Here is a 27424-nt window from a genome sequence, read left to right as displayed (position 1 = left end):
CTCTCTCATCTACCTGTCCCTGCAAGGCTGCCTCCCTTCCAACAGAGCGATCCATCTCTCCTCTGCTTCCAAGACCCCGCTGCCCGCTGAAAGGGGCGTGTCGCTCCTGGCCCCGCCCCTTTTGCGATCCGAATCACTCATTTTGATGATTCGGATGATCGACTCATAAAATAGATTCGGATCAAAGATCCGAATCGTTCATGATCCGGACAACACTAATTCGGGGGTGAAATGACTAGCAGAACAGGACTTTCCCTGCAGTGGATACACAGAGAAGGGGAGATGGTGGAAAGATACGGGCAGGGAGTGGACAGAGAAGGGAGGAGGGACGAGCAGAGAGCAGAAATGTTTGCACACAATACCCACATGCTGCAATCATATGCTTTACATACATTTCACCCATATGTGCATCTGTATACTTTGAATGCAAACGTCGCACAGTGGAAGAAAGCATTCCCAGAAGTGAAGTTCAGCTGTTTAGAGCAGGAGGATCATATTGCCCTGCAATCACAGTGCCTGCCCTGTCCTAGCCCAGCACGCTGTCTTCAGAGATACTGAGCTGTGCTTCTGAGCCAAAAGTTTCCCATTTGTTCACTGAGCACAACTACGGAACAGACAGCCTATAATGAGCAGCACATTATAGCCAGTGTGTGCTCTACACATATCTGGCAGTGGCACCGATGTCCCCTCTCTCTCATCTACCTGCTGTCCCTGCAAGGCTGGCTCCCCTCCAACAGAGCGATCCATCTCTGCTCTGCTTCCAGGACCCCGCTGCCCGCTGAGAGAGGGGGGCGTGCCGCTCCTGGCCCCGCCCCCTTTGTGATCCGAATCACTCATTTTGATGATTCAGATGATTCGACTCACAAGAGAGATTCGGATCAAAGACCCGAATCGTTCATGATCCGGACAACACTAATTACGAGTACTGTACTGGAGAAAAGGTAGTAGAAGGAGGCTAGAGATTTATACTATGTGGCCACTCGGGACCTAACTGCGCTCGTGCAGAGCAGAAAATAGGTCTGCTGGGTGCGGGGCCTCATCATAGAAATCCTACATTACCATGACCACTGCAATCCTACATTATTACCATGACCGCTGTATACGTTGCAGTGCAGTAGACTCTGAAAAGCTTCCAGCATTTAAGGCTACGTAACGTTCACAGTGGGGCGTTGTGTTACGAACCCTGCAAAATCAGGTTCGCAAAGCAATGGAGGGCAAATGCATGGCACGTTATGTGGAATCAAGGGGACAGCCACTTAATTTACATTGTTTAAAAGGGAATAAATATGTCAACCTTCATATCACTCTCACCTTAGGTTCCCATGCACCCTATTTGTACCCATATTTTACTGTATTGTGCATTGCGGGCAGCCCCAGGACCAGGGCCGGCTGTAGACTTTTTCCTGCCTAATGAAAACTTGTGAGAATCCCCCCTCCTGCCCCCGATTTGAAATGATCACGCAGCACCCGACAATGTACTCTGCTTTATTTAATGTTCTCACATGACATGCTGCAGCTCAACACAATAACACACTGGCTGGCTGTGAGTCTGTGACAAACTATCTGCTCACCCTCAGCCTGTCAGCTGTCCTTCATTCCTCCTCAGACAGGACAGCAGTGCCACCTCCTCCCTTCTGCTGTGCAAGTCAAATGAAACTCTGCTGCTCCCCTGTCTCCCCCCTCCTCACTCACTGTCAGACTCCTCACACAGCACAGCAAGCTGCTTTTCCCCAATGATGACCTCCTCACCTCGCTCTCCTCTCGCTTCTCCTCCTACTCTGTCTGCATGCTGTTAGTGCAAACCTATGAGAGAACCAGCCCTGCCCAGGACCTGCTATTTATCAAATAAATGTACTCATTTCAATCTACAATGGTGAATGTTGCCTGTGGCGGCACCCCAGAATTCTCATTTTTACTATGTAGCCGTGTGTATCCCCCCCCCCCCCCCCCCCCAGGAAGGTGTGTGTGTGTGTGTGGGGGGGGAGCTATGTTTAAGCATCTGGGAAAGGGGGATCCTCCCACACAGAGGGAGGGTTCTGTGTGGGAATAGGGTTAGGTTTTGCTGTTATAAGATACGTGTAAATGCTAATAGATTTTCAGATATTCTACGTTTTATAAGTGTAAATTACCGTAGTAAAATATTGGTAAATACTACTAAAACATGCATGCCCTTTGAGACACCTTGGGCTACAGTTATCATATTTAAGCAAGTGGAGCACATTATACAATTACATAATGTTTCCTTTTATACAGCGCCCCTGAGTGGAACTTTGCAGATCCCCAAGTGAAAGCAGCTCTGCTCATACAGAAGGAAGATGGAGAATTCTGGTGAGTAGTACACTCAATGCATCCAAGGGAATGTGCAGAATTCATGAATACTAGTTTTATTTATCCTTTTCTGTGCTGAAAAATATCTTCAAATTTTATATATATATATATATATATATATATATATATATATATATATATATATATATATATATATTAAAATGTATTTGAACTTGCTTTGATATTTTTCTGCCTCTTTTCTATATAGAGAGCATGTGTGAGGAAACGCGGAAAAGCCGCCGCAAGGGCTCAGAGTGAGGCGGCTGTTTCCGCGTCCAGCATGGCGGCACAACGCGGAGAAACCGCCGCATGCCGCATGGACAGAGCGGCGGATTCCGCGTTGGAGGCGGCAGATTGCACAGATAGCAGAGCAACTGACAGTGCAGCCGGACGCGGGGAAACCGCCACTCCCTTGGAGAGCGGGGCGGCGGTCCCCGCGCTTGAATCAGGGATTACATTGCAAGACATGTCTGGTGTGGCTGGGACTGCTAGTCCACACAGATTCAGAAGGACTCGCGCGCACGCTGAGAGGCAGAGCTTATATGACAGCCAGAAAAGGGTCAGCTGACCAGGCTGGTCAGCTGACAATTTCACCACTTGCCATTGGTCCAGCACTTAGAGGAGGCGCCGGAGAACTCCTTACTATATTTACTGGGTGCTGGGCATTCTCTGGTTGTCTGCCGTTGCGATCACATCGTGGTAGCACTCAGACCTTGTTTGTATCTGTGTTCTAGCATAGTTTCCAAAGGTGTTGACATCAAGGCGTTCACACCTTAGCATTAGGAACATTGCATTGTATGATTTGTTCTGACCTTCCGCCTGTCTGACTATCCCTCTGCACTCTGATCTTGTACCTTGCTATTTCTGATATCCTGTTGCCAAACTCTGCTTGTTCCTGACTCTGTATTTGCATCCTGATTCTGTACTTTATCTGTCTGTGTGTTGACGACCTGACTTGCCGACCTCGAGAACTGGCCTTACTGTTAGAGGCAGTTCCCAGACCTGTTAGTGACACCCTCCCTCTTGGGTGTCACTCACGCTCTGACCTTCCTACCCTCAGCCTAGTCCCTCCCTCTTGGAGAGTCTAGGCCATAGGAAGGAACACACTTCCGGAGAATAGAGATGGGAAGTTCGGATCTTTTCAATGATCCGGATGATTCGAATCGGATCATTGAAGAGATCCGGATCTTTGATCCAAATCTCGGATCATTTTACTACCGGAAGCATTCGGGGGTGAAATGAACAGCAGGACAGGTCTGTGGACAGGAGAAGGGGAGGGAGTGGACACACAGAGAAGGGGAGAAGATGGACAGAGGGCAGGGAGTGGACAGAGAAGGGAGGAGGGACGAGCAAAGAGCAGAAATGTTTGCACGTAATACCCACATGCTGCAATCATATGCATTACATGTATTTCACCTATATGTTCATCTGTATACTTTGAAAGAAAAGGTCGCACAGTGAAAGAAAGCATTCCCCCAAAGTATTCCCAGAAGATAAGTGCAGCTGTTTAGTGCCCAGTGCAGGAGGATCATATTGCCTTTCAATCACACTGTCTGCAAAGTTACTGAGCTGTGCTGAGCCAAAAGCTTCCCATGTGTTCACTGTGCAGCACTAAGGAACAGCCAGCCTATAATGAGCAGCACATTATAGCCAGTATGTGTGCTCTACACATATCTGGCAGTGGCACCCATGTCCCCTCTCTCCCATCTACCTGTCTCCCTGCAAGGCTGGCTCCCATCCAACAGAGCGATCCATCTCAGCTCTGCTTCCAGGACCCCGCTGCCCGCTGAGAGGGGGCGTGTCGCTCCTGGCCCCGCCCCTTTTGCGATCCGAATCACTCATTTTGATGATTCGGATGATCGACTCATAAAATAGATTCGGATCAAAGATCCGAATCGTTCATGATCCGGACAACACTACCGGAGAAGTGCTCAAAGTATACTGTTGCATTAACACTCACTTGTTCTCCCTGGTGTCCAGAGGTTAGTAGATATATCTGATTATCGGTGATACTGCAGATCACCAATAATCGGGTATATTCTGTATTCCTGGTGAGACTGCAGTTCACCGGTAATCAGACCCTCTCTGTGTTACACCGATCGTTACAGAATGTTTGTAAATCAGCATAGCCTATCTTTTATGTCATTGGTGCAGTAAATCACTGCTTCCTGTCTGCACAGGATGTCATATTCAGACTTCATCAAAGAATATTCCCGCCTGGAGATCTGTAACCTCAGTCCAGACACTCTGAGCAGTAACGAGCAGCACAAGTGGAATATGACCTTGCTGAACGGGAGCTGGGTGCAAGGATCCAGTGCCGGAGGCTGCAGCAATTACCTAGGTAACACATGTGTTCTATGGACCTGATTTAATGAGCCTTCCCCATGACAAGATGCTGGGCTTGCATGCAGCTCTTTTTGAGATGGACAAAAAGTAGGGAATATTAAAAATTGCACCCTGCAGAAAGAAAACACAGTAACAACAGGAGCCCAAATGGTGCAGTATGTCACTGTACCAGAAGTATGTAAAATATGCGGATGGATTATACTCACAAAGGTGGGGTGCAGAAGGGCAACTGACTACTAGAAGCAGGTGGAGATGTATAACCCCGACTCCACTCGGGTGACCAGACGGAGCTGGTGATGGTCACACTCTTGATAAAAATCAAACCTCAAATGACCTAAATTGGTCAAAGAGGGTTGATCCAACTCCAAAAGGAGGGTGAAGGCCCAGGATAAACGAGAAAGAGGCGCCCAGAGCAGATAAAATAAAAACAGATAAAATGAAAAAAGTGAGGTGGCTTACCTCAATGAAGTCAAATTCACGTGTTAATAAAATTTTATTGCACTGGCGCGTTTTGTGGCCCGGGTGCTAACGCTCATCTCTGATGGGACGCATTGTTTCCCGTCAGCATGAAAAGTAAAATAGGATAGGGTGTAAAGAATTTGAGTTTTTGAACACTCTGCCGGGGGCTAAGTGCAATTGAATCAGACTCACCTGGGTTTAACACTGGCAAGGCTGACGATAGCATCAGGCCCTTTTACTCCTATGTTTTCTCCTAGGAGATATTTTCACACCTATTCAATAAAATGCCCTTTAAAGCGGAATATAACCCAGCATTTCAACTTTGCTCTAAAACATTATTTACAGCATATTATATGCAACCAGCATTTTTTTTTTTACTAGACCAGCATTGGAAGGGTTAAACACAGAGGTTTAAAGTTCCGTGGAGCGATATGCAGAAGTTCAGATAGATACATTTAACTAAATAGAATGTAACAAGTGTTAAATGTTACACACTCTTTGGCTGTCCTCCAGCTCCTTCTCAGTCAGCAGGGGCGTAGCAATAGGGGGTGCAGAGGTAGCGACCGCATCGGGGCCCTTGGGCCAGAGGGGCCCCGAAGGGCCCTCCCTTAACTACACTATTAGCTCTCTATTGGTCCTGTGCTCATAATAATCACTTCTTTAGATACATTGAATAGTGGTAATCATTAACAAACTGGTCCCCATCCCCTTCTTGCACCTCTGACACTGTAGTTGCCATTGGCAGGTTTTGGTGCGCTGTATATCAATTGTTATGTATAGAGTGCTTGGGGGGCCCCATGTAAAACTTGCATCGGGGCCCACAGCTCCTTAACTACGCCACTGTCAGTCAGGGAGACTGAGTCACATTCCACACTTAGATACATTTATGTAAACAAAATGTATCTATGTCAGCTTCGGATGCGTCTGCAGTTCTCTCGAGGAACTTTAAAGCTCTGTGTAACCCTTCCAATGCTGGTCTAGTAAAAAAAAATATGCTGGTTGCATATAATATACTGTAAATAATGTTTTAGAGCAAAGTTGAAATGCAGGGTTATATTCCGCTTTAAGCCACCAGCAGGGCTGGACTTACCATAAGGCACTGTAGGTATGTGCCTACAGGCTCCTGATGATGGAGAGGCGGTCCCCCCCCCCCTTCCCTAGTTGACCTCTTTCCTATGTAGAGTCCCAGGCCAAGGGAAAATGAGAGCTCTTGGCATTCCACGGACGAGATCTACCTTCAGCCAGAGGCACCTCTAGCTACCTAATACATGTGGGAACTTCTAGCTACTTAATACTGAGGGTACCTCCGGCTACCCAATACTTGGGGGCACCTGTAGCTACGTACATCGGGCAGGGGAAGTGAAGAAGTGACAGCTGGGACAGCCAGCACACTTGCTGTGCTGTTTGGTGGGTGTTTGTAGGTTCATGGTTGGGTAAGTCTGGGGTACCAGAACATCTGTGCCTATAGGCTCCTGTGATGTAAATCCAGACCTGGCCACCAGCAAGCAAAAAAATACACAGAATAATTTTGTCAGTACTTTCCCACATACTTTTTCAATTGCAAAGTGCTGAAAAGTTATTTTAAACAGAAGATAAAAATTATCTCCTAGGAGAAAACTTAGGAGAAAAAGTCAATGGAATACGGGTAGTTATCTATAAAATATGCTGTCCCAAAGTAACTTACATTTCACATTACTTACCTCTCTTTCGGTACTTTTTACTTTGTAAGTACTGAAAATTAATTTTGTAAATATGTATAGAAAATATCTCAAGTGAACGCCTAAAGTGGAGCTGACCACTTGCACAAGAGAAGGAAAACAGTAAGAAATGAACCCTGTATGTGTCTAAAGAGTTTAGCCTGTGTAATTCCCCCTCATTTGTGTCTAATCACAAGTTGTAATCCGATCTCCCCCTGTGTCACATGACTGCCTATGGCAGAGATGGCAGATAAGCTCATTTGCAAGCACAGGATGTTAACAATATGTCTGCTCCCATGAATCAGGAAGTAGACACACTGCAGGATTTGTATCAGCTGTAACAAAGAAATGTTTTTCTTTAAAAGTTATTATGCTGTTGTTGTGTATCTTTTAGAGCAGAGAGGACGTTCTGAGTTTAGGTCCGCTTTAACTGAATCAGGGTCATGGAATGTGCCTGGTCTGATATGTGTGTGTAAAGAAGAAAGATGTCTACTTTATATGCATGCTGCTCCAAATTATAAAAGTCTGTTTTCTAGCCTTTCCTAGTGTGCAGAGTTAAAGCAGAGATGAATTAATTTGGAGCCCCTTGTGGTACTTTTGGTAAGCTGAAGTGGAGAGAGGTCAAAGAAGGTGGCAGGTGTGCCCCTTGACATCCACAAGACCTCAAGCACCTGCTTAGGTTACCTGGTGGACAGGGGAGTTGCTAGCCCCAAAGATCAGTGGCACGTGCCCCGGATCAATTCTGCGGTGCCCCAGATGTCCCCCAGGCAGATTCATCTGTGGTGCCTCAATGGGGGCATGCTGGGAGCTGTGGTGTATCAATCAGGGGTATTGTGGGTGCTGTGGTGCCCTGCTGGGCGCTGTGATGCCTTTATGGGGGCATGCAGGGAGCTGTGGTTCTTCTTCTATGGGGGCATGCTGGGAGTTGTGGTGCCTCAATGGAAGGCCAGTGGGAACATGGGACGGGGTCCACTAGATGGTTGGGGAATGCTATGTGGGGACTGGCAGATAACCTGGTAGCAGGCCAGCCTGCCCAGCAAAAAAGCCAGACCAGCCAGCACAGAAGCCGAGTAACTCTGCCTAGTTATGTTTTAATGACACTACCTATTTAGGTGATATGCTGCATTTTTTGATTATTTTTATATTAATGGAGAGGGGGCTTCATCCAACATTTTGCTTGGCAGGCCTACTTAGACTGCTGTAAAGTTTTTGTAAATTTGGCTCCACCCATGACCACACCTACATTCCAGTGCGTGGTCAGACCCATTTTCCAGCTGACGTGCCCAAAAGTGCCCCGGATCTCTTAGAATCCTAACAACACCCCTGCTGGTGGATGATCCTGGATGATCCTGCAGGGGAACCCTGTTGGTCTTTCATGTCATCCATGATATCCAGCTAGCAAAGCGGACAGTTAGTGACATGAACTGCTCAAGGTGCTATGTAAAGAGCTACAAAAACACTATATGATTGCATATAATAATAGTACTGATGGTATGGTCCCTCATTTTTATGGCTCACACAAAATATTTTTGCTCTCCTGAAAAAAAAAAAATCTGTGACTTTCCCTGACACCAGTTTTCTTTCCGTCACACACAGCAACATTCTGGATAAACCCCCAGTTCTACATAAAGCTGGAGGAACCGGATCACGATCATAATGGACCCTCCAATGTCCCCTGCTGCACCATTGTGGTGGGTCTCATGCAGAAGAATCGGAGGAAGCAGCAGAGGATTGGACAGGCATTGCTCACCATTGGTTTCGAGTTGTACAAGGTTGGTGGTCAATTCACTCTTCAGGTACCCAGAATTCATAGGTGCAATAAATGTTGAGACCATCATTAGCATTCATACAAGACAGAGATATGCTCTATGAGTGGAACTAGTTTTCAGAGAGGCACTGTCTCCCCAAACACTTACTGGATTTTTGCCTGGTTTGGTTCTTCAGAGGTTTTTCTAGATCAACTTACATACAAGTATGTGAACCATTTAAAGGAAACCTGAGACCAGTAAAATGAAAAAACATATATATACATAACTAGGGCTTCCTCCACCCCTCTTTATGCTAATAGGTCCCTCACCATCTGCCCCGGCTGCCTGGATTCTCCTCTAGGCAGCCCGGAAACTCTACCAGTCTGGGCATAGTGCGCATGCACAGCAAGGCCGCGCGCAACCCATCACCCATCCATCGCTGGAAGAGTTCTGTGCCTGCGCAGTACTACACTATGGGGGAAGCGCACAAAGCCAGACTGCGCCTGTGCCAACTGCCACAGACTGGTGGAATTACCAGACCATCTACCAGATAATCCAGGCAGCCTGTGAAGACGGCATTAGCTCATTAGCATGAAGGCTGTCTAAAGAAGGGAAGAGAGGCACATCTGGTTATCTAAAGGGGTCACATTTATCTGATTAAAGTGGGACACATCAGGCTATCTGAATGGGGGAAAATGGCACTTTTGGCTATCTAAAAGGGGAAAGGGGGGCACATATGGCTATTTAGAGGGGGGCACATTTGGCTAACTAAAGGAGGGCAAGAGGGGAACATCTGGTTATCTAAAGGGGGGCACATTTAGTTATTTAAAGGGGGCACACCAGGCTATCTGAATGGGGAAGGGGGCACATTTGGCTATCTAAACAGCATTTGTACATTTGACTCCACCCATGACCACGACCACATTCTGATTCGTGGCCATGCCCATTTTGTCCAGAGGGGGGCGCAAAAACTGTTTTTGTCCCCGGGCTCTGAAAACCTCAGCTACGTCTCTGCTTGATCGTTACTAGAGTCATGTACAGGTAGCCCCTGACTTACGAACATCCAATTTACACATGATCCCGTGATACGAATAAGAACAAGTCAAAAACATTTTTCAAAGCAGTGGAACGCAGCCTAGCTGGGCCTTTGCAGAACGTGCTCTGCTGCACCAGATGCCTACACTTGTAAAAGGTGATCCACGTATGACATGTATGCTGTACGGCATTGAATAAATCTCTATTGGATGAACGGGAGAGTGCACATGCTTTTTTTCTATTTGTACAAGAGTTGCAGTTCTCTTCCTTCTTTCTTCTGATGGAACTCATGTCCAGAACAGTCCAGCCAGTGGCGGCTCCAGGAATTTTTTTTAGGGGGTTATGCAGGTGCTGGACCAATTTCTGGGGGAGCCGACGACCTGCGGCGCGCTTCGCGCGCCGCGTCAAAAAATGGGTGTGGCTACAACCTGCGGCGAAAAGATGGGCGTGGTCATGACCGAATGAGGGCGGGACTAACTGTAATTTAAAGTGAACCCAGGGTGAGAGTGATATGGTGGCTGCCATATTTATTTCCTTTTAAACAATTCTAGTTGCCTGGCAGCCCTGCTGATCTATTTGGCTGTAGTAGTGAACTGAATTACACCAGAAACAAGCATGCAGCTAATCTTGTCAGTTCTGACAATATTGTCAGAAACCCCTGACCTGCTGCATGCTTGTTCAGGGTCTATGGTTGAAAGAATTAGAGGCAGAGGACCAACACGGCAGCCAGGCAGCTGGTATTACTTAAAAGGAGATAAATATGGCAGCCTCAATATTATTCTCACCTCGGGTTCCCTTTAAAAGTGCAACGCAAAGACAGAGGGCCCAAGTTTTGGTGACCCTTTTCCCAGAAAATTCACATAATTGTGCAGGTTTTCTCAAGAAAATACACGTAATGTGAGCAGATTTTAACAAAAAACACGTCCAATGACCCCAATATGCACAATCGTTATCAGATATGGCTCCAATATGCACAATCGGTAGCAGATATGGTCCCAATATGCACAATCGGTAGCAGATATGGTCCCAATATGCACAATCGGTAGCAGATATGGTCCCAATATGCACAATCGGTAGCAGATATGGCCCCAATATGCACAATCGGTAGCAGATATGGCCCCAATATGCACAATCGTTAGCAGATATGGCCCCAATATGCACAATCGTTATCAGATTTGGCCCCAATATGCACAATCGTTATCAGATATGGCCCCAATATGCACAATCGTTATCAGATATGGCCCCAATATGCACAATCGGTGGCAGATATGGTCCCAATATGCACAATCGGTAGCAGATATGGTCCCAATATGCACAATCGGTAGCAGATATGACCCCAATATGCACAATCCGTAGCAGATATGACCCCAATATGCACAATCGGTAGCAGATATGACCCCAATATGCACAATCGGTAGCAGATATGACCCCAATATGCACAATCGGTAGCAGATATGACCCCAATATGCACAATCCGTAGCAGATATGACCCCAATATGCACAATCGGTAGCAGAAATGACCCCAATATGCACAATCGGTAGCAGAAATGACCCCAATATGCACAATCGGTAGCAGAAATGACCCCAATATGCACAATCGGTAGCAGATATGGCCCCAATATGCACAATCGTTAGCAGATATGGCCCCAATATGCACAATCGTTATCAGATTTGGCCCCAATATGCACAATCGTTATCAGATATGGCCCCAATATGCACAATCGGTGGCAGATATGGTCCCAATATGCACAATCGGTAGCAGATATGGTCCCAATATGCACAATCGGTAGCAGATATGACCCCAATATGCACAATCCGTAGCAGATATGACCCCAATATGCACAATCGGTAGCAGATATGACCCCAATATGCACAATCGGTAGCAGATATGACCCCAATATGCACAATCGGTAGCAGATATGACCCCAATATGCACAATCCGTATCAGATATGACCCCAATATGCACAATCGGTAGCAGAAATGACCCCAATATGCACAATCGGTAGCAGAAATGACCCCAATATGCACAATCGGTAGCAGAAATGACCCCAATATGCACAATCGGTAGCAGAAATGACCCCAATATGCACAATCCGTAGCAGAAATGACCCCAATATGCACAATCCGTAGCAGACATGACCCCAATATGCACAATCCGTAGCAGATATGACCCCAATATGCACAATCCGTAGCAGACATGACCCCAATATGCACAATCCGTAGCAGATATGACCCCAATATGCACAATCCGTAGCAGATATGACCCCAATATGCACAATCCGTAGCAGATATGACCCCAATATGCACAATCCGTAGCAGATATGACCCCAATATGCACAATCCGTAGCAGATATGGCCCCAATATGCACAATCCGTAGCAGATATGGCCCCAATATGCACAATCAGCATCACCTGAAAAAGAAAAGAAAACCCATTTACTCACCTACAGCCAGAAGACCTTCTTTCCCGACCTCCTGTCCCGACCTCCTTGTGGCGCGCAGCGCCCGCGCGCCCACGATCCTCTTCCTTCCCGACGTCACGACGAGACTTCCTGCCTGCATGCAGAGAGCAGGGCTACGGGAAAATGGCCGCCCGAAGCCATGCACTGCAGACTCGAAGTCTGCAGAACAGGGCTCCGGGCGGCCATCTTACCGTAGCCCTGCCTGCTGCTCCGTGCTGCCGCTGTGTGAACTGACTTGGCGTCTTTTAGACGCCTGAAGTCAGTTCACTCCAGGGGGTGCTTTGGGGGTGCTTGGACAATTCTAGGGGGTGCTCGAGCACCCCCAAGCACCCCCCTGGCGCCGCCCCTGAGTCCAGCAGACAAAGGGCGCTGGCAACAGTGTATAGAGTCCCGTTTTAGATATACTCTTTCGCTATACTATATTATCCCATAGGGTGTGCCTAACTATTCACTTTTTCTACTGAGTATTTTTTCAAAAGACCTTGTGCAGACATCCTGTGCAGACCTTTTTTGAGAAAATCGATTTATTTTTTTTTAACTCTGTAAAATGACATTTTGCTTTGGCACACTGTACTATTTATATAGTTCTGGGTTCTGCATACACATTTAATACATTTTAAAGCAAACTGTGATCTAGCGTTGGGACCCTCTGGAAATTTGTGTGGATTACGCAAAGTCAATTCAATTACAAAATCCTCATTATGTATAATTGTGATGGTCAAATGTGAAGTGAAATTTTGTGTAAGCAAAATTAGTATATTTTGATCATCACTACATCAGAAGTAGGGACAAAGAGGGATGAAAGGGGAAGAGGGGTACAGAGGGACACAGTGGAGGCAGGGGTGGCACAGAGGGGATGCTGAGGGAACAGGGGGACAGAGGTGACACAGAGTGGGACAGAGGTGGTGCGGTGGTGGTGAGAGGTGGCACAGAGGGGGTCACTGAAGGCACAGGGGAACAGGTGACATAGGGGGACATTGGAGGCACAGGAGGACATAGAGGAGGTACAGGGGACAGAGATGGCAAAGTGTTCCACTGGATTCAGGTAAAAAGGGAACTTGAAGTGAGAAGTATATGGAGACTGCCATATTTATTTCCTTTTAAACAATACCAGTTGCCTGGCAGCCCTGCTGATCTATTTGGATGCAATGGTGTCTGAATCACCCCAGAAACAAGCATGCAGATAATCTTGTCAGATTTGACAAACATTTCAGAGACACCGAATCTGCTGCATGCATGTTCAGGATCTATGGCTAAAAGTACTAGAGGCAAAAGTTTAGCAGGGCTGCCAGGAAATTTGTATTTCTTAAAAGGAAATAAATATGACAGCTTCCATAAGCCTTTCACTTCAGGTGTCCTTTAAGAACAAAACTACAGTCCGACTCAGTCTTGTTCATTAACTGGGGACTAGCTGTAATTGAACGTTATGTATTTTCGTGTATCTCTTTTTATTGTTTATTACAAAATACTAAAATAAAAAAATGTATTGCAAAAAAATACAGGAAAAAAATACAGGAAAATTCCAGTTTTACTAAATGGTGCCAAGGAAAGCCCTATTTGTCTATTCCCTGTTAATGACAATAGATATGGGAGTGTCTATAATGCGTATAATTATGTAGTTCAGCCAGAAATGCATTAAGATGAAATGGGGTCCTTGGCAAGACAGCAGTTTTTGCCCACCAGTGCTGGTCCCCTGTTGTTTTTTAGTAAGATTTGATAGAGGGCTGGGGGGGCTAGCATCTACCAGGCCTCTAGACTCTCTCCAGTCCCTAGGCAACTGCCTAGAATTGCCTTGTGGATGACCCAGCACTGAGTTCAGCACTAAAATAATCTCTCCTTTCTTTCTGCAGGTTCCACAAGAGGTATGCTGAATTATACCCGTGCCAGGGATGCTGCCAGACCCAGTGTTTGTGTGCCATAGAGATGTGTTGGTGATGGTGGCTTGTGGTATCATTCTTTCATTTCTGCTCACAGCAGTTGTTTCATACTCTGTGTTTATTTCAGGTGAGGCATTTAACAAACAGATCTGCACTTATTACACAAGGGAGGTAAATGGGCTGAATTAAGGGTCTTTTTACACAACGGTGCCAAAAAGTCACACGGCGTTGCCATGATGGAACGCAACAGACACGGTATGAAAGGACACTAAGGGGAGAGCTAAATGGGTGGGGTTCAGTGACACAATATACAGGGGTTGGACAAAATAATGGAAACACCGAACATTTTTGCATCATAATCTTTGAACATGTTTTAAGCAATCAAAACTTGACATATGTTAAATTTTTTTTGTTTATTATTTTTGTTATTTGATATGTTTAATTTAAATAATTTGGTTTTTTTTTACAGATATTTAAGCCAAAGTTGGTTATAATTTATAAAAATGGCAGATCTCTCAGACTTTCAAAGAGGCCAAATTGTTGGTGCTCGACTGCTCGTATGGCAGGCGCTACTGTCACAGAAACTGCCCAAATGCTTGGCATTTCAAGAGGTGCTGTCTCAAAAGTAATGACTGCCTTTGAAAGAGAAAGAAAAACGTCCTCAGCAAAGCACAGTTGTGGCTGAAAGTCAAAGTTGTCTGAGAGAGACTGTCAGACTCTAAGGGCTTGATTCACAAAGCCGTGCTAAGTTAGCATGTGAAGTGCCGTTGGTGGACTTTTGCGCGCGCGAACGGCACTTCACGTGCTAACTGTTTAGCAGTTAGCACAGCTTTGTGAATCAAGCCCTAAATCGGATTGTTAGAAAAGCTTGCAAGACCACGGCTCCTAAAATCACGGCAGAGCTGAACGAGCACCTACATAACCCAGTTTCCACAAAAACTGTTCGTCGGGAGCTGTACAAATCTGAATTCCACGGAAGAACTGCAATTAGAAAACCTCTGCTCTCAAAGACAAATGTTTTAAAGCATTTAGAGTGGTGTAGAAACCACTAGAATTGGTCCCTCGAGCAGTGGAAAAATGTAATTTTCTCTGACAAATCATCATTTACCTTATTTCTGACCTCCGGCCGAGTGTACGTTTAGAGACAGCTGAAAGAAGCATTTCATCCAGACTGCCTCCTCCCAACTGTAAAACATGGCAGGGGTTCTGTGATGATCTGGGGTGCTATTTCTTGGAAATTCGCCGGGCCAATGATTTCCCTTCATGGAATGATTAACAGCCAAGACTATTTCAGAGTTTTGGGTGACCAAGTTCATCCTATGGTTCAAGAACTGTTTTCAGAGGGGAAGGCCATCTTTCAAGATGATAATGCCCCAATCCATACAGCTAGAATTGTTAAAGAACGGCACGAGGAACCAGGGCCGAGGTAGAGGCTGAAGAGGCTCCAGCCTCAGGGCGCAGTGTAGGAGGGGGCGCACAATTCATTCTGCTGTCATTCCCAATTGTGTTTGAAGCACAAATAAATAAGAAAAGGGCAGACATAGCAGTGACTGCAAGCCAGATAACTAGAGACTAAGGTGTTGGGGATTTTGGGGGCCCTGGTGTGCCTCTTAGTCTAATAGCAATCAGTGTGTGATGGCTGGGGAGGGAGGGATGGAGGGGCGCACTTTGCTGTCTCAGCCTTGGGTGCTGAAGGACCTTGTCCCGGCTCTGCGAGGAACATTCTAATGAAGTTGAGCATCTCATCTGGCCACCACAATCCCCAGACCTCAACATTATTGAGCATTTATGGTCGTTATTAGAGATTCAACTAAGAAGTCGATTTCCGCTGCCATTGTCTCTAAAATAACTGGAGGGTGTTTTAACTGAAGAATGAGCTAAAATTCCTTTGGAAACAATTCACAATTTGTATGAATCCATACCTCGGAGAATTGAGCCTGTAATTGCCACAAAGGTGGATCTACACCATATTAAATATATTTTGTTGATTTTCAAGGTGTTTAGATTATTTTGTCCAACCCCTGTATATTCATATTATCTAGCTGCATGCTCACACACACATTGCTACAGCAATTTTCTTAAAAATCATAGATTTTTCCAAAACGCTATTCATTCTTTTTCTTTCTTGTTACTGTGGTGAGTAGCACCCGCAGTCAGTCAGACAGGGGTCCAAGGCCACAGGGGCACAAACTACTTAACATACGCATCCAGTTTCAGCCTCACTAACACAATCAGGACGTACCGATACATCCTGCCAATCAGCGATGGGTGTGCGCACGTACTCCCGCTGCTCATTCATGGCGGGACTTACACTTGTGAAAATTGGCAAATGGGAACATGTGTTTCCTGAGTCAATTAAAGTGCTTGTACATGAATCAACATGACTTCAATCAGAAGCCATGTTTATTCATAAAAATAAAGGTAAAAAAGAGAGTAAAAAAAAAATATTGAGCATTTCCTGGTAATCTAGGACAATGTGTAGTGCCAGCTTGTGGACATAAAGTAAAATTAAAATAAACACATTCAAAAATAAATTAAATATAGTTATTAACCACTTCTAACCCACTTCCCCATAGTTACATAGATAGTTACATAGATACAAAAAAGTGACAGCATTTATGTAATATATAAATAGTTACCTTAGGGTAAATATGTCTTAATAAATATGTCATAAGGGTATATTAGTATTATTTTATCAAATAAGGGCTTGTAATTATTGATATGGTTCAAAAAACAAAAACAGAAAAAATACCTTTATTTCCAAATAATATATTGTCGCCATACATTGTACTAGAAACATAATTTAAATGTTGAAATAGCTGGGACACATTGGGTAAATAATATATGTGAGTTTTTCTTTTCCCCCCTTATTTTTCCCTATAAAATGCATAGAAAATAATGTAATTATTGAAACCAACTATGGCCCTCAAAAATAATAATCTGTGGTGAAAACACAAGAAATAGATCATCCAGGTGTGATAAGAAGTGATAAGGTTATAGCCAAAGAAATGTGAGGAGCACTGAAAGGTGAAACTGGCTCTTAGTTAAAAAGACTGTGGGATGAAGAGGTTAAAGAGACCACTGGTGCTCGGATACACCCAATCACGTATTCGAGTAAATCCGATCACGGCAGTATCAAAAATCCGGATACGCCGTGATCGTGATCCGTACTTTATTCCCAATTCCGATTTCGACTCGGATTTTACCCGTGATAAAAAGTGATATCCGTCATCACGGCCGTGATCATGATTTGAATTTAACGGTTAATAGCAAAGCCCCCTTACATGCTAGAAACACCAAATTTGCCAGTTATGTTAAGAAGAACAGTGGGAACAAAAGGAAAAAAAAAATTCAAAAAGACCTTATAGTTTTTGAGAAAATCAATTTTCAAAGAAAAAAGTATACATTTAAATGCGGTAAATACATTAACGGTCCTTTACTGCATTTAAATGTATACTTTTTTCTTTGAAACTTTAAAATCGATTTTCTCAAAAACTATAAGGTCTTTTTTATTTTAAAAATCCTCTTGTTCCCGTTGTTCTTCTTAACATATCTGGCAAATTTGGTGTTTCTAGCATGTAAGGGAGATTTGCTATTAACCACTTGAGGACCTAGGGCTTTCTACCCCTTAAGGACCGGCCACTTTTTTTCCATTCAGACCACTGCAGCTTTCACGGTTTATTGCTCGCTCATACAACCTACCACGTAAATGAATTTTGGCTCCTTTTCTTGTCACTAATAAAGCTTTCTTTTGGTGCTATTTGATTGCTCCTGCGATTTTTACTTTTTATTATATTCATCAAAAAAGACATGAATTTTGGCAAAAAAATGATTTTTTTAACTTTCTGTGCTGACATTTTTCAAATAAAGTAAAATTTCTGTATACATGCAGCGCGAAAAATGTGGACAAACATGTTTTTGATAAAAAAAACCCCATTCAGTGTATATTTATTGGTTTGGGTAAAAGTTATAGCGTTTACAAACTATGGTGCAAAAAGTGAATTTTCCCATTTTCAAGCATCTCTGACTTTTCTGACCCCCTGTCATGTTTCATGAGGGGCTAGAATTCCAGGATAGTATAAATACCCCCCAAATGACCCCATTTTGGAAAGAAGACATCCCAAAGTATTCACTGAGAGGCATAGTGAGTTCATAGAAGATATTATTTTTTGTCACAAGTAAGCGGAAAATGACACTTTGTGAGAAAAAAAAAAAAAAAGTTTCCATTTCTTCTAACTTGCGACAAAAAAAAATGAAATCTGCCACGGACTCACCATGCCCCTCTCTGAATACCTTGAAGGGTCTACTTTCCAAAATGGGTCATTTGTGGGGTGTGTTTACTGTCCTGACATTTGGGGGGTGCTAAATTGTAAGCACCCCTGTAAAGCCTAAAGGTGCTCATTGGACTTTGGACCCCTTAGCGCAGTTAGGATGCAAAAAAGTGCCACACATGTGGTATTGCCGTACTCAGGAAAAGTAGTATAATGTGTTTTGGGGTGTATTTTTACACATACCCATGCTGGGTGGGAGAAATATCTCTGTAAATGACAATTTGTTAATTTTTTTTACACACAATTGTCCATTTACAGAGATCTTTCTCCCACTCAGCATGGGTATGTGTAAAAATACACCACAAAACACATTATACTACTTCTCCTGAGTACGGCGCTACCACATGTGTGGCACTTTTTTGCACCCTAACTGCGCTAAAGGGTCCAAAGTCCAATGAGTACCTTTAGGATTTCACAGGTCATTTTGAGAAATTTCGTTTCAAGACTACTCCTCACGGTTTAGGGCCCCTAAAATGCCAGGGCAGTATAGGAACCCCACAAATGACCCTATTTTAGAAAGAAGACACCCCAAGGTATTCCGTTAGGAGTATGGTGAGTTCATAGAAGATTTTATTTTTTGTCAAAAGTTAGCGGAAAATGACACTTTGTGAAAAAACACAATTAAAATCAATTTCCGCTAACTTGTGACAAAAAATAAAATCTTCTATGAACTCGCCATACTACTAACGGAATACCTTGGGGTGTCTTCTTTCTAAAATGGGGTCATTTGTGGGGTTCCTATACTGCCCTGGCATTTTAGGGGCCCTAAACCGTGAGGAGTAGTCTTGAAACGAAATTTCTCAAAATGACCTGTAAAATCCTAAAGGTACTCATTGGACTTTGGGCCCTTTAGCGCAGTTAGGGTGCAAAAAAGTGCCACACATGTGGTATCGCCATACTCGGGAGAAGTAGTACAATGTGTTTTGGGGTGTATTTTTACACATACCCATGCTGGGTGGGAGAAATACCTCTGTAAATGGACAATTGTGTGTAAAAAAATCAAAAGATTGTCATTTACAGAGGTATTTCTCCCACCCAGCATGGGTATGTGTAAAAATACACCCCAAAACACATTATACTACTTCTCCCGAGTACGGTGATACCACATGTGTGGCACTTTTTTGCACCCTAACTGCACTAAGGGGCCCAAAGTCCAATGAGTACCTTTAGGATTTCACAGGTCATTTTTGTTTCAAGACTACTCCTCGCGGTTTAGGGCCCCTAAAATGCCAGGGCAGTATAGGAACCCCACTAATGACCCCATTTTAGAAAGAAGACACCCCAAGGTATTCCGTTAGGAGTATGGTGAGTTCATAGAAGTTTTTATTTTTTTGTCGCAAGTTAGCGGAAATTGATTTTAATAGTTTTTTTTCACAAAGTGTCATTTTCCGCTAACTTGTGACAAAAAATAAAACCTTCTATGAACTCACCATACTCCGTACGGAATACCTTGGGGTGTCTTCTTTCTAGAATGGGGTCATTTGTGGGGTTCCTATACTGCCCTGGCATTTTAGGGGCCCTAAACCGTGAGGAGTAGTCTTGAAACCAAATGTCGCAAAATGACCTGTGAAATCCTAAAGGTACTCATTGGACTTTGGGCCCCTTAGCGTACTTAGGGTGTAAAAAAGTGCCACACATGTGGTACCGCCGTACTCAGGAGAAGTAGTATAATGCGTTTTGGGGTGTATTTTTACACATACCCATGCTAAGTGGGAGAAATATCTCTGTAAATGACAATTGTTTGATTTTTTTACACACAATTGTCCATTTACATAGAAATTTCTCCCACCCAGCATGGGTATGTGTAAAAATACACCCCAAAACACATTATACTACTTTTCCTGAGTACGGCGGTACCACATGTGTGACACTTTTTTGCAGCCTAGGTGCGCTAAGGGGCCCAACGTCCTATTCACAGGTCATTTTGAGGCATTTGTTTTCTAGACTACTCCTCGCGGTTTAGGGCCCCTAAAATGCCAGGGCAGTATAGGAACCCCACAAGTGACCCCATTTTAGAAAGAAGACACCCCAAGGTATTCTGTTAGGAGTATGGTGAGTTCATAGAAGATTTTATTTTTGTCAAAAGTTAGCGGAAAGTGACACTTTGTGGAAAAAAACCAATAAAAATCAATTTCCGCTAACTTTTGACAAAAAATAAAATCTTCTATGAACTCGTCATACACCTAACAGAATACCTTGGGGTGTCTTTTTTTCTAAAATGGGGACACTTGTGGGGTTCCTATACCGCCCTGGCATTTTACGGGCCCAAAACCGTGAGTAGTCTGGAAACCAAATGTCTCAAAATGACTGTTCAGGGGTATAAGCATCTGCAAATTTTGATGACAGGTGGTCTATGAGGGGGCGAATTTTGTGGAACCGGTCATAAGCAGGGTGGCCTTTTAGATGATAGGTTGTATTGGGCCTGATCTGATGGATAGGAGTGCTAGGGGGGTGACAGGAGGTGATTGATGGGTGTCTCAGGGGGTGGTTAGAGGGGAAAATAGATGCAATCAATGCACTGGGGAGGTGATCGGAAGGGGGTCTGAGGGGGATCTGAGGGTTTGGCCGAGTGATCAGGAGCCCACACGGGGCAAATTAGGGCCTGATCTGATGGGTAGGTGTGCTAGGGGGGTGACAGGAGGTGATTGATGGGTGTCTCAAGGTGTGATTAGAGGGGGGAATAGATGCAAGCAATGCACTGGCGAGGTGATCAGGGCTGGGGTCTGAGGGCATTCTGAGGGTGTGGGCGGGTGATTGAGTGCCCTAGGGGCAGATAGGGGTCTAATCTGATAGGTAGCAGTGACGGGGTGATTGATGGGTAATTAGTGGGTGTTTAGGGTAGAGAACAGATGTAAACACTGCACTTGGGAGGTGATCGGACGTCGGATCTGCGAGCGATCTATTGGTGTGGGTGGGTGATCAGATTGCCCACAAGGGGCAGGTTAGGGGCTGATTGATGGGTGGCAGTGACAGCGGGTGATTGATGGGTGGCAGTGACAGGGGGTGATTGATGGGTGGCAGTGACAGGGGGTGATTGATGGGTGATTGATAGGTGATTGACAGGTGATTGACAGGTAATCAGTGGGTTATTACAGGGGAGAACAGATGTAAATATTGCACTGGCGAATTGATAAGGGGGGGTCTGAGGGTAATCTGAGCGAGTAGGCGGGTGATTGGGTGCCCGCAAGGGGCAGATTAGGGTCTGATCTGATGGGTAACAGTGACAGGTGGTGATAGGGGGTGATTTATGGGTGATTGATGGGTAATTAGTGAGTGTTTAGAGGAGAGTAAACGCTGCGCTTGGGTGGTGATCTGATGTCGGATCTGCGGGCGATCTATTGGTGTGGGTGGGTAATCAGATTGCCCGCAAGGGGCAGGTTAGGGGCTGATTGTTGGGTGGCAGTGACAGGGGGTGACAGGGGGTGATTGATGGGTGATAGGTGATTGGCAGGTGATTGACAGGTGATCAGTGGGTTATTACAGGGAAGGATAGATGTAAATAATGCCCTGGCGAATTGATAAGGGGGAGGTCTGAGGGTAATCTGAGCGTGTAGGCGGGTGATTGGGTGCCCGCAAGGGGCAGATTAGGGTCTGATCTGATAGGTAACAGTGATAGGGGGTGATTGATGGGTGATTGATGGGTAATTAGTGGGTGTTTAGAGAAGATAACAGATGTAAACAATACATTTGGGAGGTAATCTGACGGCGGGTTTGCGGGCGATCTAATGGTGTGGGTGGGTGATCAGATTGCCCGCAAGGGGCAGGTTAGGGGCTGATTGATGGGTGGCAGTGACAGGGGGTGACAGGGGGTGATTGATGGGTGATAGGTGATTGGCAGGTGATTGACAGGTGATCAGTGGGTTATTACAGGGAAGAACAGATGTAATGAATGCACTGGTGAATTGATAAGGGGGGGTCTGAGGGCAATCTGAGCGTGTGGGCGGGTGATTGGGTGCCCGCAAGGGGCAGATTAGGGTCTGATCTGATAGGTAAAAGTGACAGGTGGTGATAGGGGGTGATTGATGGGTGATTGATGGGTAATTAGTGTGTGTTTAGAGGAGAGAATAGATGTAAACAATGGATTTGGGAGGTGATCTGATGTCGGATCTGCGGGCGATCTATTGGTGTGGGGGGGTGATCAGATTGCCCGCAAGGGGCAGGTTAGGGGCTGATTGATGGGTGGCAGTGACAGGGGGTGATTGATGGGTGATTGACGGGTGATTGACGGGTGATTGACGGGTGATTGACAGGTGATTGACAGGTGATCAGGGGGGATAGATGCATACAGTACATTGGGGGGGGGGGGGTCTGGGGGGGGGGGGTCTGGGGAGAATCTGGGGGGTTGGGGGGTGATCAGGAGGGAGCAGGGGGCAGGGGGGGGGGGTATAAAAAAAATAGCGTTGACAGATAGTGACAGGGAGTGATTGATGAGTGATTAGGGGAGTGATTGGGTGCAAACAGTGGTCTGGGGGGTGGGCAGGGGGGGGTCTGATGGGTGCTGTGGGCGATCTGGGGCGGGGGGGGGAGAAAATCAGTGTGCTTGGTGCAGACTAGGGTGGCTGCAGCCTGCCCTGGTGGTCCCTCGGACACTGGGACCACCAGGGCAGGAGGCAGCCTGTATAATACACTTTGTAAACATTACAAAGTGTATTATACACTTTGTATGCGGCGATCGTCGGGTTAACATCCCGCCGGCGCTTCCGTATGGCCGGCGGGATGTTGCGGCGAGTGAGCGGCGACAGGCGGAGGCGGAGGATCGCGTCACGGATGACGCGATCGCTCCGCCCATGCCCAAACAAGGACCGCCGCATTTTGTCAATACGGCGGTCCTTGCGGCGTCTGCTTCCCGGCCGCCATTTGTCTATACGGCGGTTGGCAAGTTTTTAATCACATATACCGACTAGTGTTCATGGGTAACTCGTTCACGAGTCGAATAACGAGTGCAATCATCAATGCATTCGTGATTGGCATTCGTGATCGAGAGCCGATCACGGTTGCCGAATGCCAATTACGACCTCATGATCGTCAAAAATGACTCGTGATCACGAGTTATTCGTGATCATGAGGTCGTGACGAGCACCACTAAAAGAGACATGGTAGTGAGAGGAAAGTGAAAGTTGTTGTGTTAAATTGCAGCAAGAAGTGAATTTGGCCTAAATTCCAAGTTGCATACAAATTGGATTAAAAATCTGCAGACAAGCTAGAATAATTAGCAAATTCAATTTTCTTTGCTTGCCCTCCATCTTCTTCCTCTTAATTTTGTCCTAATAATTTTTAGGCTCGCAACCAAACAGACGTTCGCCTCGGCAGGGACTTTTTCCTGAAAAACGTTGCTGTGGATCGCTCTGAGTATGTGGACCAGAGAGAGGTGTCGAAGCGCATGAAACTACCAGTTGGGAATTATGTTATTGTCCTGACCACTTTTGAACCTTTTAAGAATGGAGATTTCTGCTTGCGTATCTTCTCAGAGAAAGCTCTGTAAGTATTTGTAATAGAACTCCGAGTGTATCAGTGGTGGGGATTCCACTTCTAACTTCGCCAAGTAACACCAAAAAGTGATGTAGCGAACATCAAATTTTCAGTTTGCGAATACAAATTTACTGCAAATGTCCGTGAAGTCTCCATAGACTTTAAATGGTAGGCGAACAGCGGCCGACTTTAGCGGTTAATAGCAAAGCCCCCTTACATGCTAGAAAGATCAAATTGGCAGTGTATGTGAAGGAGGACAGTGGGTATAAGAGGAAAAATAGTCAAAATGACTTTATAGTTTTTAAGAAAATCGATTTTAAAGTTCTGGTGCAGAGTGTGGGAAATGTTAAATGACGTGGGGTACCCCCTCCCAAGCCTCTTTAACCCCTTGTCTGAACAGCCGTCTAGGATAGCCTGTGTACCCACTGTCCTCCTCCACTAACCCTGCATATTTGGTGTTTCTAGCACATAAGGGGGCTAGAGATGGCCCGAATGGTTCGCCCGCGAACTTATTAGCGCGAACTTCGGTGATTTGCGTTCACGATCGAAGGCGAACCTTATGGCGGTTCGGCCTGCCTCCTATACTACATCATTAGGGTCAACTTTGACCCTATACATCACAGTCAGCAGGCACAGGGTAGCCAATCAGGCTACACTCCCTCCTGGAGCCCCACCCCCCTTATAAAAAGCTGTGGCTGCAGTAATTAGAGAAGGGAGAGATGCTGCAGACACATTAGGGAAAGCTTAGTTAGGCTAAAGTTAGGCTTGTTAGGTTGCTTTTTCTTGCTGATACTTATTGTTAAAAAGCACTCTTCATCCTCAACAGCTCTTTTGAGAGCTAATGCTGTTCTTGCGATCTTTTTTGTGTGTGTGTGTGTGTCCCACAGACACTTGTGTTGCATATACAGCCCTGTCAGTCAGTCTTAGCTGCTGGAACTTGGCCCCTTGGTAATATCTACTGTGCCATTGCCAGGCCCAGCACATTCAGTGACTACATGTGTGTGTGTGTGACAGCTGCACATTTGTAATATCCATCACTGCATATACCTACCTGTTGTTCAGTGCACCCACCCACCTATGTGAGCGTATGCAGTATGATATTTAATACTACCAGTCACTGTACCTGTTCACGGTACCTGTGTGTGTGTGTGTGAGACAACTGCACATTTGTAATACCCATCACTGCATATACCTACCTGTTGTTCAGTGCACCCACCTACCTCTGTGAGCGCACGCAGTGTGATATTTAATACCACCAGTCACTGTACCTGTTCACGGTACCTATGTGTGTGTGTGTGTGTGACAGCTGCACATTTGTAATACCCATCACTGCATATACCTACCTGTTGTTCAGTGCACCAGCCTACCTACGTGAGTGCACGCAGTGTGATATTTAATACCACCAGTCACTGTACCTGTTCACGGTACCTGTGTGTGTGTGTGTGAGACAGCTGCACATTTGTAATACCCATCACAGCATACCTACCTGTTATTCCAGTGCACCCACCTAACTATGTGAGCGCACGCAGTGTGATATGTAATACCACCAGTCACTGTACCTGTTTACGGTACCTGTGTGTGTGAGAGCTGCACATTTGTAATAACAATCACTGCATACCTACCTCTTCAGTGCACCTACCTACGTGAGCGCACGCAGTGTTATATACCACCAGTCACTGCACCTGTTCACGGTACCTGTGTGTGTGACAGCTGCACATTGTATTGATACCAGTCACTGCATACCTGTTCACTGAACCTGTGTGACTGCACATTGTATTAGTCAAGTCAGTGCATACCTTTCACTTCATTCCCCCCCCCCTCCAATATGGGCAAAACAGGCAGAGGCAGGCAACCCGGCAGGTCTGTTCGAGGTCGTTCTGTCGTGGCACACCATCCGACATCAAATTCTCAGGGTTCTTGGGAAGTGGTATAGGCAGTACCACACTTCGAATAACTCCACAAGATCTGAACCAAAGTATGGTGTTCAGAAGGCGTGTGCCATCAACCCCCAAGATTGTCAGGACGTAGTTGACTATTTAACACAGAACACCTCATCTTCCTCAGCTTCTGCACGGAAGCGTGACATATCTTCCTCCTCCTGCTCTGATTCTGGCACCCCACTTAACACTCAGTCGGCCGCCACCACCAAAGTGCCATTACCCCAGGGCTCAGCGGTGTGGAAAATTTTTTGTGTGTCTGCCTCAGATAAGAGCAATGCCATCTGTACTCTCCGCCACCAAAAATTGCTGAATTTTTAAGGCCGCTGCTAGCAGCGGCCGCTATAATAATTTTTCTGGTGTGTGTACATGCCTGCCTAATTTTTCTGGCTGCACTGCAGCTGCAACAACAAAACAAAAGGCATGTACATGTGCCAATTCCCCTTCGTGATCGCTACCTTGCTGCGGTGAAGGGGCTTGCGTATCACAATGAAGCAATGACCGACGGCTATATGAGTGTCTTGGGGGGCACACCCACGATAATAAGGTTGTTGGTTCATTGTGGACAGACCAGATTCGATCAGCTGGACAGTCACTGTTCTTTCATTCAGCTACCTCAGCCCGGCGACCATATGGGCTTGAAAGCCGCCATCACCTGCACTTTCGTCATGGTGCGCACCAGTCCAGCACGGCCGTCACTACGCAAACAGCTGTTTGCAGTCACTACATACCTTTCACTGCATCTGTGACTGCACATTGTATTATACCTGGCAGTCAGTGCATACCTTTCACTTGAATGGATGGCAGACTTGCCCTCCATAACAGATTCTCATTAAAGGATTTAAAGTTGATTTGTCTCATATACAGCAGGGCCTCGAAAGTCCTCCTGTATTGTTATTTTTTGTCACTACCTCGGGACTTGCATGCCATGCCTGCTGCCTTCCTTGGATGTGTGGTGGTAGCCGTTTCTCAGGCTCCAACTCCGGACCGGAATCGAACCCTGACTACCCGGCCATTACCCCTGGTCACCATGGTACTGAGAAAGTAATATGGAAACTTGTTTATCAGTCACACATTTGAATGGATGGCAGCAGGGGCGTAGCAATAAGTAAGCCTGCATCCAATCTGCATTCAAATTTTAGATTAGGGACTAGCACATACATTTGCACTAAATTTGCATAATTTTGCATCTGATTTGGATTCAAGGCGTGTATTTAGCCCGTGGGGGTCTGTACACGCCCCTGATGGTTTATAAGCCAGTTGCAGCCTGTGAGCGCTGTCATTTTTGTTTGTCTGTCTTGAAGAAATGTGTATACCATTGTATGATAAGTCGCACCAGGTAAGTTATGCTTTTAATGTAAGGTTAGTGGTTAGGTCTTCCCCGAGGGGGCACGTCACCGCCGTGGGGAAGTCTAGTAGGAAATGATTTGTGCACACATTATTGCTGAAGCTAACGCCCTCCATTGCTGTACCTGTTTTAATGCATGTTGTGTAATATAGTCCATTGGAGCTCTGCACTTCTTTGCAGCTAAATCAACTCAGGTGCAGCCTTCTGTATTTGGAAGCGCTGCCTACACTCTCTTCTCTATGTAAAATGTTCTAAGTATACCTGTGGTAGCCTGCATCCAATCTGCATTCAAATTTTAGATTAGGGACTAGCACATAAATTTGCACTTAATTTGCATAATTTTGCATCTTATTTGGATTCAAGGCGTGTATGTAGCCCCTGGGGGTC

The 27424-nt window shown here is 45.5% G+C and overlaps 1 protein-coding gene across 1 annotated transcript in view; it reads left to right on the top strand.

Annotated features, from left to right (window-relative positions):
- LOC137504860 (calpain-8-like) overlaps positions 1-23765 on the top strand; it is a 48853-nt gene extending 25088 nt beyond the window's left edge. Inside the window, exons 8-12 of the mRNA XM_068233452.1 lie at positions 2254-2328; positions 4509-4669; positions 8427-8602; positions 13926-13937; positions 23562-23765. Coding sequence (XP_068089553.1) covers positions 2254-2328; positions 4509-4669; positions 8427-8602; positions 13926-13937; positions 23562-23765 — 628 coding nt within the window. The remainder of the gene's footprint in view (positions 1-2253; positions 2329-4508; positions 4670-8426; positions 8603-13925; positions 13938-23561) is intronic.
- The last annotated feature ends 3659 nt before the right edge of the window (positions 23766-27424 follow it).

The sequence above is a fragment of the Hyperolius riggenbachi genome, chromosome 4 (assembly GCF_040937935.1).
Source record: "Hyperolius riggenbachi isolate aHypRig1 chromosome 4, aHypRig1.pri, whole genome shotgun sequence".
NCBI lineage: Eukaryota > Metazoa > Chordata > Amphibia > Anura > Hyperoliidae > Hyperolius > Hyperolius riggenbachi.
The sequence above is the reverse complement of the archived record's forward strand: the minus strand, read 5'-3'. Positions and strand labels throughout refer to the sequence as shown.